The sequence below is a fragment of the Chlamydomonas reinhardtii genome (genome assembly GCF_000002595.2).
Source record: "Chlamydomonas reinhardtii strain CC-503 cw92 mt+ unplaced genomic scaffold scaffold_44, whole genome shotgun sequence".
In the NCBI taxonomy this organism is placed as follows: domain Eukaryota; kingdom Viridiplantae; phylum Chlorophyta; class Chlorophyceae; order Chlamydomonadales; family Chlamydomonadaceae; genus Chlamydomonas; species Chlamydomonas reinhardtii.
The window spans coordinates 3,491-17,736 of record NW_025061557.1 but is presented as its reverse complement, the minus strand read 5'-3'; the positions used below and the strand labels follow the sequence as shown (position 1 = coordinate 17,736).

General features: G+C 57.0%; 2 protein-coding genes across 2 annotated transcripts; both read left to right on the top strand.

The window, feature by feature from the left end:
• Positions 1 to 181: 181 nt before the first annotated feature.
• CHLRE_44g760747v5 (uncharacterized protein) lies at positions 182 to 3,687 on the top strand. Its single transcript, XM_043073054.1, has one exon. It carries the CDS (start codon positions 625 to 627, stop codon positions 820 to 822), a length of 198 nt encoding a protein of 65 aa, XP_042914020.1. The 5' UTR covers positions 182 to 624; the 3' UTR covers positions 823 to 3,687.
• Positions 3,688 to 10,961: 7,274 nt separating this feature from the next.
• Positions 10,962 to 13,067, top strand: CHLRE_44g760697v5 (uncharacterized protein). Its single transcript, XM_043073053.1, has 3 exons — positions 10,962 to 11,144; positions 11,291 to 11,925; positions 12,065 to 13,067. Exons 1-3 carry the CDS (start codon positions 11,101 to 11,103, stop codon positions 12,067 to 12,069), a joined length of 684 nt encoding a protein of 227 aa, XP_042914019.1. The 5' UTR covers positions 10,962 to 11,100; the 3' UTR covers positions 12,070 to 13,067.
• The last annotated feature ends 1,179 nt before the right edge of the window (positions 13,068 to 14,246 follow it).

The window sequence follows — 14,246 nt, the reverse complement described above, 5'->3', positions numbered from 1 at the left end:
CTGTGATCGCCGCAGGCGCATCTTAATCGCTGCAGGTGCCCAGGACAGCTGCTGGTACCCGTGTGCATACCCTGGGAAGGTCAAAGCGGTGTATGCCGGTCGTCATACACCTGCATCGTGGCACAGTGCCTCGGTGACAGCCCTCGTTACAAAGCAAAATTTTTATAGCTCCCGGTTTTTTACGGGTGCTGCGCGAAAGTGTCCTGAGCTCCTCTGCGTCCCCTTATCTCATTCCCAGCTTTCCTGTTTACGCCCGGATTTATCCGTCTTCTGCGACAACTAAATGGTTGACTCCGACGCCGAATCCATTTCATCTGCGTCAAGCCGGCGTTTGAGCCGTTCTACCCAACACGGACGTGGTAGAAGTGTGTCTTCAGCTCTGCTAACTCTGCTGGGCCAGTAGGTCAGCGATGGCCCCGAACATTTCGCGGTGATTGTTTACGTGTAGGGACTCGGGTTCTAGAATTGACAGCGCACGGGTGCGGACACATAGGTCATGCATGCGTTAGCACAATGCAGACATCATACTCGGCTATCTGATACCTCATCTTATTGGTCTTATGAGCTGAACACTTCACCATGTCGTAACCCAAAGACATCAGGTAATCAAAATACTTCTGATGCATGGATGGATGCGTGAGGTATAGCTTCTTGGGTGTCATCAGGAACGGAACAAGGGTGGCCTCCGGCGACCGCAAATATGAAAACATGGCATCCGAAACGCCGACCCAGGAGTCGGAGAGAATGTCATCGACTGAAACAATGCCGCCGGGGTGCAGGCTGCAGGCTGCAAGTTTAGTGTCTCGTAGAGCCGCATCATAAAAATGTCCGCCGTCTACACTGAAAAAACGGAACTGAGGAATGGACCTTGTTGAAAACGTTTTCACCGTAATATCCATGGAGTTCCCTTCAATAACAGTAAAATTAGTGTGAGGGGAAAATCGTCGGGCGTTGTTAAGAAATATCTGCAGATCTCCTCGCCCAGAGCCGTCTAAATTCTGTGTTTGATGACCAAATAAATCCATAGCAATTACCGGCTCTTCCGGAGCAGCAGACAATGAGAGGCCAATGATGTATTTACCGTGATGTACTCCGATTTCACCAATGGAACCGTAAATATTGTTCTGATGCTGATACCTTGTTAGAAGTATACTGACATTCAAATCAAATGTAGTCAGCCAGCCACCAAGTCTTGACATTCCAGTTTGGTACTCGAGGATGAGTTTGTCTTGCATAGAAATATCAGGCAACGTATTACTATCGAGTTTTGAAAGTCTTGCATCGCAAATGACAGCCGACTGGCAAGGGCCAGACAGCAACAGCATCGTACATAAGTAAAGGTATATTAGTCTGACCATCTCTCAAGAGGCGAACGTAATCCGGAACCTTCCGGAAATTTCACTGCGAAACCATCACCGCCAACCCCCACCCTGTGCGCAGCACCCGTAAAAACCCGGGAATTATAAAAACTTTTGCGCTGTAACGCGGGCTGTCACTGAGGCACTGGCCACGATGCAGCTGTGTGACGGCAGGCCTGCACCGCATTGACCTTCCCAGCGTATGAGCACGGAGCGTGGAGAGGCTGGACGGCCACCACACCCGACCCTGTGTACCAGCAGCTGTCCTGGGCACTTGCGGGGTGATTAAGATGCGCCTGCGGTGATCACAGCAATAGTCGGAGGTACCAGATGTGTGGTCGGGAGATGATTCAGTCGAATATACCAGGAGGCAGGAGAACCTGTAAAGGAAAGAAGTAGGAAGGGAGAAAAGGGGAAGAGACTTGGCGGCCGGCTGGCCGGACCTGCACGGGAGAAGGCGGGGATAGAAGCCGTGGCCTCAGGCAGAGCCTGGGCGTAGTTGTTAGGGCGTGTAGAACGCCAGAGGTATTGGATAGGAGGGAAGAGCGGGACTACCCTATAAGGCTGAGTAACCGCTGGTGTCGTACGCGCCGCTGATGCGCAACCCGGCTGAACTGAGCAAGCTGGGCTCCCTGGCAAGCAAGTCGATACAACAGGTGTGTGCTCCGCTCACAGGCAAGCAATCCGATGCGAATGCTACAGGCTGCACGCACAGGCAGGCAAGTCGGTGCAACAGATACGAGTTGCTTACACCCAAGGCTGGTGGATACAGTATGCAGACCAGATGGCTGGTAGAAGAGAGCAGGAGTCGGGAGCGGTAGTCTGTCGCAATCCCGAAGGGAAACCGGAAGGGGGGGAGTAGGGAGACAGTAGGCTGGATCGGTCGCAATCCCGAAGGGAAACCGGAGGAGGGAGTAGGGAGACAGTAGGCGCCGGGGTGACGGGGGAAGCCTGGCACACTAGAGGCCGCGCACTATGGCGAAGGGCTTAGGTCCGGTCCGGTCCGCACGCGTCGGTCGCAGGAGAAGGGGAAGGGGCAACCCGCGAAGGGGAATTTGCACTCAACCGTTACAAGTATGCTGCCGTCAGCCGCGGGTTGTGACCGCAAGACACAGCACACGCCAAACGAGCCCTGGTGCCTTGATGCAACCAGGCTGTGGAGTCAGAGTTGGCCACGAATGTTCGGGCAAGGAGCCAGCTAAGCACAGGCTTGGTGCGACCTAGTTGTGAGGGGGGGGGCGGCTACCGCTAGCGTCTCTGGCTGCTTAGTCGTAGACTTAGGCTTCCTCAGGCAACGCTAGGTGCTGTGCAGCTGTGGGAGTCGACCTGGAATGGGGAAGGTAACTACATCCAGTGGCGGGCGCGCCACACCTTTCACCGACCTCGTCAACTACCCAAAACGTCGCTCGATGGTGGGTGTGCTAAACAAAGTCTTCGAAGATTCTAGGCTAGCCCAGGGCGCCACTAGAAACATCGAGCAAGTCCGGAAACTTCGATCGCGAACTACCAGATCAACTGACTCAACGCGGCCTAATGCCGATGCTATGCTCATTATCTCGCTCAATACTATTTATCATATTTTGCTGATCCTTAGTGGCCTTGGATCTTGATTGGTCTTGGTCGATGGAACTTGGACGAGCAGCGCCGCGACTCACGTCTCGGCGCCGCTGGAAGCTATACGTAGTGGCTTGGGCTCGCCATGCTCGAGACGGAATCCTTGCTGGACCGTGGGCCCTTGGTGGAAGGGGCGGTGTTGGCGAACCTGGGCTACCCGAGGGGGCATGGGACACACACCCGCACTGGCGGGGATTGGGGAAAGCAGGAACCTGTTGCAGTGCGGCACTATCTACTCTTTCCTCTGCAGTAGCAAAGATGGGTCAGCCGCGAATTTACGAAGTACATCTTTTGTCGCCACAGACTTGAGCTGGATGTGGTGAGCATACGTGGGGGTCACGCGCTAAGCGTCAGGACGCGGGGGTTGAAGGGGGTGCCACGGTGCGTGGCGTGTGTGTTTCGCCTCCACGTGAGGTAGAGTGCCCGGTCCGCATGGATTTGCGCGATATGATGAGTTGTATACTAGGTTAACCCATGTATTTGTGGACGATGTGGTGGTCGCATGCATGAAGGTTGCGGTGTGCGCGTGCAGTGTGCCTGGGGCACGTGCGGGGTTGCATGGCCGCGGCGAGCCTGTGCACGTGCCATGCCGTACATTGACCCCGCTAGGGGGCTATATAAGGCGGAGTTTGGGCTAGGCTGTTCATACCAGACACACGCTCTGAGTACCTGGTCGATCCCGACCCCTGTCTCCCTTCTGTAAGTCATATGCTTGGCTTACTTGGCCCTTTTGCCCCTTGCGCCACTGTGCGCCAGCTTCTCCGTGGCTTCCCTTTGCGCCCTTGTGCGCCAGCCTCCCTTGGTTTCCCCTCGCGCCCCTGCGCGCCAGCCTTAGTGCCTAAGACCAGCTAACCCCAGCTTGGCAGCACGGCTCCTTTCCCCCCTCTCTCTCCAGCCCTTCTCCGGGTTGACTGAAGGCACGGCTTAGGCGGGTTTCGTGTCAGCCGTTGACACGCAGGTGGTTCCCGTGCTTGGTACCTTCCCCGTAACATTCCGCTACGCTTCCGCATCCTCGATTAGTCTCGATTTCTCCTCCTTATCTCGATAACTCTCTGGTCTACCTCAGCCTTATCAATACAGTCTTATAACACCGGAGCAAATACAGAACGAGACCGTTGCAGTGGAAATAATAATAATAATATCTACGCAGGGCACAGGTGCCCGCGTGTCTTAAGGAGGAGTGAGACAAGCTCACCCCGCCATCGGAAAACGATCGGGATCGACCAGGTACTGAGGGCAAGGCTGCCAAGGCTCCGGTCGCGAAGGCTGGCAAGGCCGCCAGGGGCAAGGCCGCCAGGGGCAAGTAGACTGCCAATGCTGGCTCTAGATGGATTGTACAATGTTCGGACGAAGCTTCTGGACTTAGCTACCGAGCATTATGATGTTTGGACCCTGTGTAGACCACCTAGCGTTAGTTTCCGGACTCGCTCGATGTTTCTAGTGGCGCCTTGGGCTAGCCTAGAATGTTTGAAGAAGTGGTTTAGCACACCCACCATCGAGCGACGTTTTGGGTAGTTGACGAGGTCGGTGAAAGGTCTGGCGCGCCCGCCACGATGTAGTTACCTAGCGATATCTACGCTGCCGTGCATCACGCCTCCTGTGCCTCCCTCCCTCCCTCCCATACATGTCGTGCTGGGCACCGGTGGCGCTGGTGTTCTCTAGGTTGGTTTTCGCGCGCATCCTTTCTGGTAGTCCCGACGCCAGCCCGGCCGCCGTCGTCCAGCCCAGCCATCCCAATACAGCAGCCACCTTCCGTCAGCCAGCCATGGGCGCGAACGTCCACAGCGTTTACCGTCGGTTACGAGGTAACATGTGAATTCACAACTTGCGCTACTGACTGCCTACTCTCGTGCCGCCTGCAAGCCCACTCCGCCTTCCGCTCTGGTCTACGTACGCATTAGTTCCGCAACACTAGTCAATCTAGGGGCCTGACGAACATTCCAGGTCGACTCCCACAGCTGCACAGCACCTGCCTTAGGAAGCCTACGTCTACGACTAAGCAGCCAGAGACGCTAGCGGTAGCCGCCCCCCCTCACAACTAGGTCGCACCAAGCCTGTGCTTAGCTGGCTCCTTGCCCGAACATTCGTGGCCAACTCTGACTCCACAGCCTGGTTGCATCAAGGTACCAGAGCTCGTTTGGCGTGTGCTGTGTCTTGTGGTCACAACCCGTGACAGCATACTTGTAACGGTTTAGTGCAAATTCCCCTTCGCGGGTTGCCCCTTCCCTTTCTGCGACCGACGCGTGCGGACCGGACCGGACCTAAGCCCTTCGCCGTAGTGCGCGGCCTTCTAGTGTGCCAGGCTTCCCCCGTCACCCCCGGCGCCTACTGTCTCCCTACTCCCTCCTCCGGTTTCCCTTCGGGATTGCGACCGATCCAGCCTACTGTCTCCCTATTCCCCCCCTTCCGGTTTCCCTTCGGGATTGCGACAGACTACCGCTCCCGACTCCTGCTCTCTTCTACCAGCCATCTGGTCTGCATACTGTATCCACCAGCCTTGGGTGTAAGCAACTCGTATCTGTTGCACCGACTTGCCTGCCTGTGCGTGCAGCCTGTAGCATTCGCATCGGATTGCTTGCCTGTGAGCGTAGCACATACCTGTTGTATCGACTTGCTTGCCAGGGAGCCCAGCTTGCTCAGTTCAGCCGGGTTGCGCATCAGCGGCGCGTACGACACCAGCGGTTACTCAGCCTTATAGGGTAGTCCCGCTCTTCCCTCCTATCCAATACCTCTGGCGTTCTACACGCCCCAACAACTACGCCCAGGCTCTGCCTGAGGCTACGGCTTCTAGTCCCTCCTTTCTCCCTTCCTATCCCTTCCCTTCACAGGTTCTCCTGTTGACTGGTATATCTGACTGTATCATCCTCCGACCACACATCTGGTATCTCCGATTATTGCTGTGATCGCCGCAGGCGCATCTTAGTCGCTGCAGGTGCCCAGGACAGCTGCTGGTACCCGTGTGCATACCCTGGGAAGGTCAAAGCGGTGTAGGCCGGTCGTCATACACCTGCATCGTGGCCAGTGCCTCGGTGACAGCCCTCGTTACAAAGCAAAAGTTTTTATAGCTCCCGTTTTTTACGGGTGCTGCGCGAAAGTGTCCTGAGCTCCTCTGCGTCCCCATAGCACCGTTTTGCGTATCCGGCCAGTGTAGCGTCAAAGTTTGCGATGTCCTGTTTCGTGTATGGCATCGCAGCAAATGCATAGGCGATTGAGGTGTGGACGCATTGCTGCAGCATGCGTAGGCGTTGTGCCGGCGTGGCCAGTGACGTGGCTATGGCCGTGCCCTTTTCTTTCACAGTTTCCGTGACGTGGGAGACTTGCGCCTTCCAGTCTAGTGAGAAGGTGAGTTGCACCCCCAGGTATTTGTAGGGTTTTGTGGGCGGGTAGTACGGTACAGTGGTGTTACCAATTCGTAGCTTGTTAGTCAGTTCACGGTGCATCGCGTTCAGCGTGGCTTGGCCGGTGGGTCCGTCGAGGGTCGGGGTGGACCGGGACTTGTTGTGCCAGATGGCGGTAGTTGCGCACTTGGTGTGATTGACTCGCAGGCTTGCCCAGTCTGCATAGTCCGAGCTTTTGTCACATTGGATCTGCAGGTCTTCCAGCGTTGTGGTCAGGGCCGCCAAGTCGTCAGCGTACGCGGCGGCGCTGCAGTGGTACCGTGCATTGTCTTCCGGGCTGAGACATCCGTAGCGGTAGCCCCGCCCACCTGCGTGGAGCCACCGCACAAGCGGTTCCATGAACAAGATGAACAGTACAGGTGACAGGGTGTCACCTTGCACCGTGCCACGTTCTATTGGGATGGCGGATGTGCATCCATGTTCAGTGCGAATGCGGGTGGTGGCGTGCGCGTATAGGTTGCGGACTGCGCGTATCAGGTCGTCAGGCAGGCCCAGATCGAACATAATCTGGAGTAGCCTGTCCTGATCGATTGTGTTAAACGCAGAGCTGTAGTCAACATATACTGCGTATACGTCTTTCCCATACAGGGCAGCGTCCTCCAGTACATGCACAAGGTTCAGTATCTGCCGTTCCGTGTTGCAGTAGGCCCGGAAGCCCTCCTGTGATTCGCTGAACAGCTGGAGTGGGCCTGCCAGTTCGCCGATGCCCAGGGTGAGCATAGAAGTGTACAGTTTATAGCAAGTGTTGGCTAGAGCGATGGGCCTCTTGTTCTTGATGTCAAGAGCGTCCCCAGGTTTTGGGAGCAGGACCGTGTCCGAAGTGGCCCAGGACTCCGGGATTGTGGACTTGACGTACATGATCTTCAGTGTGTTGTGTAGGGCTCGCTTCATGCCATGAGGCAAGATGCGGAGCAGCTCGTTCGGAATGCCGTCTGGGCCCGTGGCTTTGTTACGAGAGAGGTGTGCGATACAGTGGTCGAAGTTGGCGGGGTCTGCCATGCTAGAAAGCATGGAGTGTGCTTCCGGGTGCTTGTTACGCTCAAGCGTAAAGGCATCCGTAGCGTTAGGTAGTTCGAACGGGTACCCACGCATTGCGCCAGGCGACAGGCGATATTCACCTGTGCGGGGCCCTCGTGGGGGAACTGACAGTTTGCGGAAGTGGCCTTCCAGGGCGGTTAGAATGCTGGGGGGGGCGGTTACCACCTCGCCTGTTTCAGGGTTGCGGACCGCGGGGAGGCCACGTTCGGTTGCTTCTTTCTGGAAGATGCGTTTGTGCCCTTGCGCAGGCCTGGTGGCGAGCGTGTGCTGGAGGGCAGCGGCAGCAGCTTCACGCTGCGCTTTGGCTCGGTCCGCCACCAAATGGCGGTGTTGGGCTTGGCAGTCCTTTATCTGACCTCGTATGGTGGCAGCCTCTCCTTCCGTTGTTGTGTCTGGCGCTGCACCGCCGGATGTTAGTCAGGGTTTGCTTGAGTTCCACCTCCTTGTCCCATAGTGGTTTAAGATGTCGGGCAGCTGACCGGGAAAGATGGTGTTTCCCAGTGTGTGGCGGTTTTAGTGTGCACTCTTCAAGTAGGCAGGTGAGGCCGTCTTCGAGAGCCTTGCCTAACCGCTCAGCTAGCTGGTTCACGTCGGTTTGTTGTACAATTCTGTTGTGCGCCAAGTCCCAGTGCATTGTATTGGCCGGGTAGGTGGTTGGGTTTTTAGTGTGCTGTTTTAGAGCATTGTCGATCACCTGCACCGCGCCCTTGCTGGCATTGTGCAGGTCTGCCGTGGCCTCGACCATTATGTCCTCCAAGTGGGCGGCAGCGGCGGCCAGCTGCTTCTTGGTGATTGGAAGCGTCACACGAGACCAGCGTGGGCTGTCTTCAGATGTTGTTGCTGGTGGCGCTGCGGGTTGCGGTGCTTCCCATAGGTGCAGCGCGTCAGCAGGCAGTTTTACGTGTACAGGTTTATGGTCGAAGTTGCCCGCGACGGTACTTACGTGCTCGTGTGGGCTGGGGCACGCGGTGAGCGTTGTCGTGCACATGAGTATGTCATCTATGCGGCTGCGGTGCGTTGAGACACCATGTTGCGTTTGTTCATAGGACCATTCGGCCGCCGCCGTGGTCATGGTGCCTCGGGCGGGTAATAAACCAGTTTGTGCCAGAAAGCGTTGGTGCAGTCGGTCAGCAGAGTCAAGCGGCCCTGTGCGATCTGCAGCGTTAGCTACAGCATTGAAGTCTCCCGCCACAACCAGGTGTTGTTCACAGGCGCTAGTGTGGGTCAGGGTGGTCTGGCAGTAATGGTAGATGGCCTTGCGGATTGCCGTGTCTTCAGGCGCGTATACACCCAGGACTGTAAGGGGCGTGCTGCCCCGTGTGCGGATCTGAATGTGAGACACATAGCCGTGTAGGGTGACTGGAGGAGTGTGGTGGGTAACGCTATTCAGGTTACTGTACCGTGTGGACACGGCAATGGCGACGCCGGCGCTGCCTCTTTCCGTGGTGTTACGTGGAACAGAGCTGCAATACAAGCGGTACCCTTCATTCATGAAGGCTCGCTTTAGTGGGTCGTGTCGGTGGCCAAGCTTAGTTTCAGTCAAAATCACAATATCGGCGTTCCAGGCAGCAAGATTGCAGAGTGTGGAGCTCAGGTTTCCCGGGGCACCTGCGGCTGTTACTTGTGAGAGAAGGCCCTGTACGTTGTGTGTGACAAGATGTAGTGTGCGGGCCTGTGTTTGGTCTGGGCTAGGTTGTGCAGTAGTTGCGTCTTGCCGTGCTGTCGGTGCGGTTTGCTGTCGTTTGAATAGGTCGGTGAGCGTGTTTGTGCGCCCTGTCCAGCGGGCCAGCGCTGTCCCATTGGTGGCGGCGGCGGCGGCCAGGGCACGTATGGTTTGTATTTGGGCGGTTATGTTTGGGGCGAGGCGTTGGACAGCATTTGTTGTGTTGTTTGGGCTTGTAGCAGTGTTCCCTTGTTCAGGTTGAGTGATGTCTATTTCAATGGGGGCATTTGTGCGGTCTGTTGGTGTTGCTGTGGGCAGTGGCCTTGCTTCTTGTGGAAAGATGTTGTAGCAAGGGCCAAGTGTATTGCGCACGGCCTCCATGTCTACAGTGCCCAGTAGTAAATATGGCCTTCCATAGCACTCCATCCATCGTCTTCGAGGAGAGTGTTGTGGAGTGGTGTATTTTCTGAATCAACTATGCTCCATTGGCCTGCCTCAAGGCGGACTGCATAGACATGCATGGGGCCGGCTATTCATGAGGACATTGAAGCCGAGGCGGCGTGCCTCGCGGGGTAATGCGGCGATTACGGAGTCTTTGGAATGAGGGGGATCCCCTGGTGTGTCAAAATGTGACACGGCGCAGCGCATGACTAAACGCTTGTTGGGAAGTGCGTTTGCATTCCCGATTGTGGCGTTATAGTAAAGGTAGTGGTTGATGATATCGGTTTGGATGTTGCATTTGGTTCAGTACAGCTGTTACTGCGTTGGCATGTCTCAGCACATCGAACGGATCAATCCAGGAGAATCCTAGCATGTTATTTATGGCATGGATGCCGCAGAATCCGAGTTGCTGTGTCTGGCGGTAGCTTGTGTTTGAGAGGCCGGGGGGGTAATGTAGTGGCCGTGGACGGGTCGGATTGGTGGGTTGGGCTGTTGTTTGGCGGACAGCTGGCCTGGTCTCCCAGGCCCCCCGTAGGGGTGGTGACCTTGTGGGATCCGGAAGTGGGGTGTGTGCCGTGGTGGGGTGGGGTGCACTTGTGAGCCACAGGGCGGCCTGACCCATGGAGGCCGAGCCGGTGACCATAGTCGGAACCCATGTTTGCAGGGCGGTGCCCGGCTGGTGGTCTGTGCAGAGAGATGGGAGGTGTGTGTACATTGCACACAAGGTGATTAGCATGGCTACTGTGCCTATGACGGCGTTTCTGTACGGCCATATGGCTGGTGCGTGCCGGCGGGCAAGGTGTGCGCTGTACAGGAGCATTGCCAGAGCCAGAATAGTGCCGTCAGTTGCAATTGTTAGTGCGGCGATCCCGAGTGGGATGGCGGCTGCACTGTAGAAAAGCATAAGGAAGCAGAGTGGAGTCATAGCGAGGCTGATGCAGAGCGGTCCAATAAGTAGAGTGGTCAGCGCAGCCCCATTGGCGTACAGCTCTGTTGCCGCTGTTGTTGTGTGTGTTTTCCTGCCAGCAGCACGTAGGTGCTTCAAGAGCAGGAAGGCAAGCGTGATAGTAGCTAGTGTCGTTGTGCCAATTATGAGAGCATTCAGCGTAAGTCGTGTGCACGCCGCTGCCCATACTAGGGATTGCTTTAGGGGGGTGGAGAGTCGGCTGCATGTGGCTAGGAATAGCTTCAGTGTCAGTGAGTGCCCTTGGTATGCAGCTCGCACCAGCCCATTTCCCATCCAATGTGCTAGGGTTATCATCGAGATATGAGCACAGAGTGAGTACCAGTCATGCTCAGCCTTACACACAACCACTGGGTACGGCCCAATCAGACTCTCTCCGCAAGCAAGCGCAATCTCAGTAGTAAACCGCATGCTGTCCATCCAGGCGCTTCTGGCGGTCTTCATTGAGTCCCTTAATACCACCCTTATAAGCTCAACGTGACACAACATACTCTCAGTATTGCAGCCGGTGGTGCCGGCTAGTCGTGCCACACTGCGAAGGCCCTCGTGGGCCACTTGCAGCGTACTCTCGACGTGGCGGGCAATGGCGATACCCAGCAAGGCTAAGAAAGGCAGTGGGTGCACATGGTGTTCGATATGCCCGAAAATTTGCAGCTGTATCACAAAATGTTCGCATGGACATGTTGCTGGGAGCAATAAAGCTCCAACAGTACCATAGTAACCCCCACATCATCACCCGGCGGCAGCCTCTTAGCAATTGGTACGCCGCAACCTTAGACCCCCTTCCCTGCGTACACTCCTGTCCCCACCACAGCTGTTCGCCGTTCAACGCCATCCCGGACAACGAGCTGCAGTACTACACCTTCGTGATGACGAACGGCGCATGGCAGCCGCTGGCCCTGCTGCAGTCCGAGACTGAGCGCTACTACGTCGTCGAGGCTCTGACGGTGGCACCGGCCAACAACATGTCGCACCTGACCCACCTCGGAGCAGCACGGCCCCACCGCTGGCTCAGCAGATTCCGGGACTTCGCCGACCCGGCCAACCACCACCTGAAGTTCGCCTGCGCCCTGGCGCTGCCGGCGGACAAGTGGGAGCTGGACGCGATCCTGCCGGCCCGCAGCGGCCTGTGCCGCGAGGACAAGTGGCTCAGCGGCCGCTACCCCAACATGGACGGCCCCAACTATGAGCACCCGGAGGCGCACACCTACCTGATGGCCGCTGTGGCCAGCTCCACACGCCCGCCGGAGCGCCTACTGCAGGTCGCGGAGTTCTGCCTCACCGGCAACCAGCTGCCCACGGTGGCCGGCAACAACACACGGGAGCGCAACGCGGTGAAGCCCAACCTGCTGGTGGCGGGCTACCGCATGGCCACCATGCCCCAGATGGCCCTGACCCAGCCCGCCGCGGCGCCGGCCAACATCATCGACGAGGACGAGGAGGGCTCTGGCGAGCTACGAGTTCGACAGACCTTACACCCACCTTTGATATGGCACCCATGTTACCAACCCCCTGCCCCGCAAAACACAACTGCCCGACCCCGAACTGACAGCCCCCCTCAACAACCCACCCACACCCCGCACCGCAGACTAAACAACCCAAGAACCCCACGACCCACGCCGACCAACCAAGCGCCACGCCCCCCCTGGACCTACCTATGCGGGCCAGACTGTGGGACAAGATGGGAGGTCACGGGGGCCTCTACCAGTAGCCGTGCATGTACCCTGCTGGCGATCGCAATAGACGCTAGTGCCAGTGAAGAGACGGTTGAGACAGATGACTGTTGCATTGAAGTTACGGCTGTTACTACTGCAAGGTGTGAACACGCGCAACTCGTGTCGATAGAAGAGCACAGGAATGATGCGACGGGCAACCCTAATCCCGCCCAGGGTAGATCAATTGATTTGGCTTTCCGGACGCAGAAGCTTGGGTTTAACAGGCTGACAACCACTGAAGAGACGGTTGAGATGGATGACTGCTGCAATGAAGCGTCGGCGGCGACTACTGCACGGTGTGGCCACACACAACTCGTGCCGGGAGAAGAGCAGAATACTATTGCAATGGGCAACTATAACCCTGCCCAGGGTAGATCAACTGATTTGGCTTTAAAGACGCAGAAGCCCGGATTTAACATGTTGATAGCCACTGAAGAGATGGTTGAGACGGGTGTTGGTTGCAGGGAAGTGCCGGTTGAGACTACTGCACGGTGTGACCACAAGCAACCCGTGTCGGCAGACGAGCAGAGTAATGATTCCATGGGCAACTCCAACCCAGCCCAGAGTAGATCAATTGATTTGGCTGTGAAGACGCAGAAGCCCGGGTTCTACAAGCTGATAGCCACTGAAGAGATGGTTGAGACAGATGATGGCTGCAAGAAAGTGTTGGCTGTGACTACTGCACGGTGTGAACACACGCAGCTCGCGTCGGTAGAAGAGCAGAGTAACGACGCTATGGGCAACTCCAACCCAGCCCGAGGTAGATCAGTTGATCAGGCTTTGAGGACGCAGAAGCTTGGGTTCAACAGGCTGATAGCGCACCCTAACCATACAAGCGATATGCAAGCTGTGGCATGCCAGACCCCGGAAATGACTAAACGGCCGGAAATGTGGGGCCTGAGTGGAGGGGAACTCAGTAAGATTACTTGTCGCACCCCACCCGCGGTGCATCAGCTAGTCACACTGCCTATGTAGACCCTGCTAACACCGTGAAAGATGCGACCAAAAACACCTACAATACAGCTGTGAACCAAAGTTTGCCGACCTCACAGCACTACAGCACAGCTGAAAGACCACCGGATGACACGCCCCACGACCCCGGCCTCGGCAGCTCGGCCCGGGGCCCGCGCGCCCCCGCGGCGCTCCTGTGCCATACCCGCACCGCCAGCCCCGCCCTCCAGCTGTGGTGTCAAACTATGGGACCGTACCCCATAGTCCAGCTCCAGATGCACAACGACACTGACCCCCTCATTGCCACCGTGTCCTACATATCAGCACATATCACCAGCGCGCTATGCTGGACAGCTGTAGGCACCTTCCACGGATCCTGCGCCCTCCTTCGCCACACCATAGCCTCCTTGCGCACCCTCCTCACTCACACTGCCGCCTACATGACCACATGCACCGGCACTCTGATCGCCCACAGCTGGCGCACTGCAGCAAGCATAACCCTGTGGCCACCCGCCCTAACCCTGGTCGCAGCCAGTGTAGCACGGCTGGCCTGGTCTGCCCGTACCATGCTCTCCCACCCATCAGCCGGCAACCTAACTACCCTAACCTTCACCCTTCTCACCACCCTAACGCTATCCCAACCACTCCTCCTCCTCATCAGCACACACCAGCACATTAGCACCACCCTCACGCTCCTCACCACAACCACCGCCATCTACGCCACCCTCAGGAAAACCCACGGTGCCCCGCTTATCCTGCTGGGCCTACCTGTTTACGCCACGTGCCGCGCCGTAGCTGTTAAACCGGCCTACACCATGCGTACACTGCTTACCATTCTCCTCCTGCTTATGAACATTCAAGCCACGGCTGAAGCACCCGAACTAACACCCGCAGCTGCGCCACTCGCAATGCAACTCCTCACCCGCATCCCGGGTTCACCAACCCTTAACACCGGAGTCGTGGGGCTCACCTACCTCCTATCGCAAACTCATGTGCACCCCCAGCCCGCATGCCTAGCTCTCACAACCAACCTTGCCACCTATCGCTACCTGATTGATGTTACAACCCCCTGGTCACACACACTCGGCAGCCCGATACCCCCTC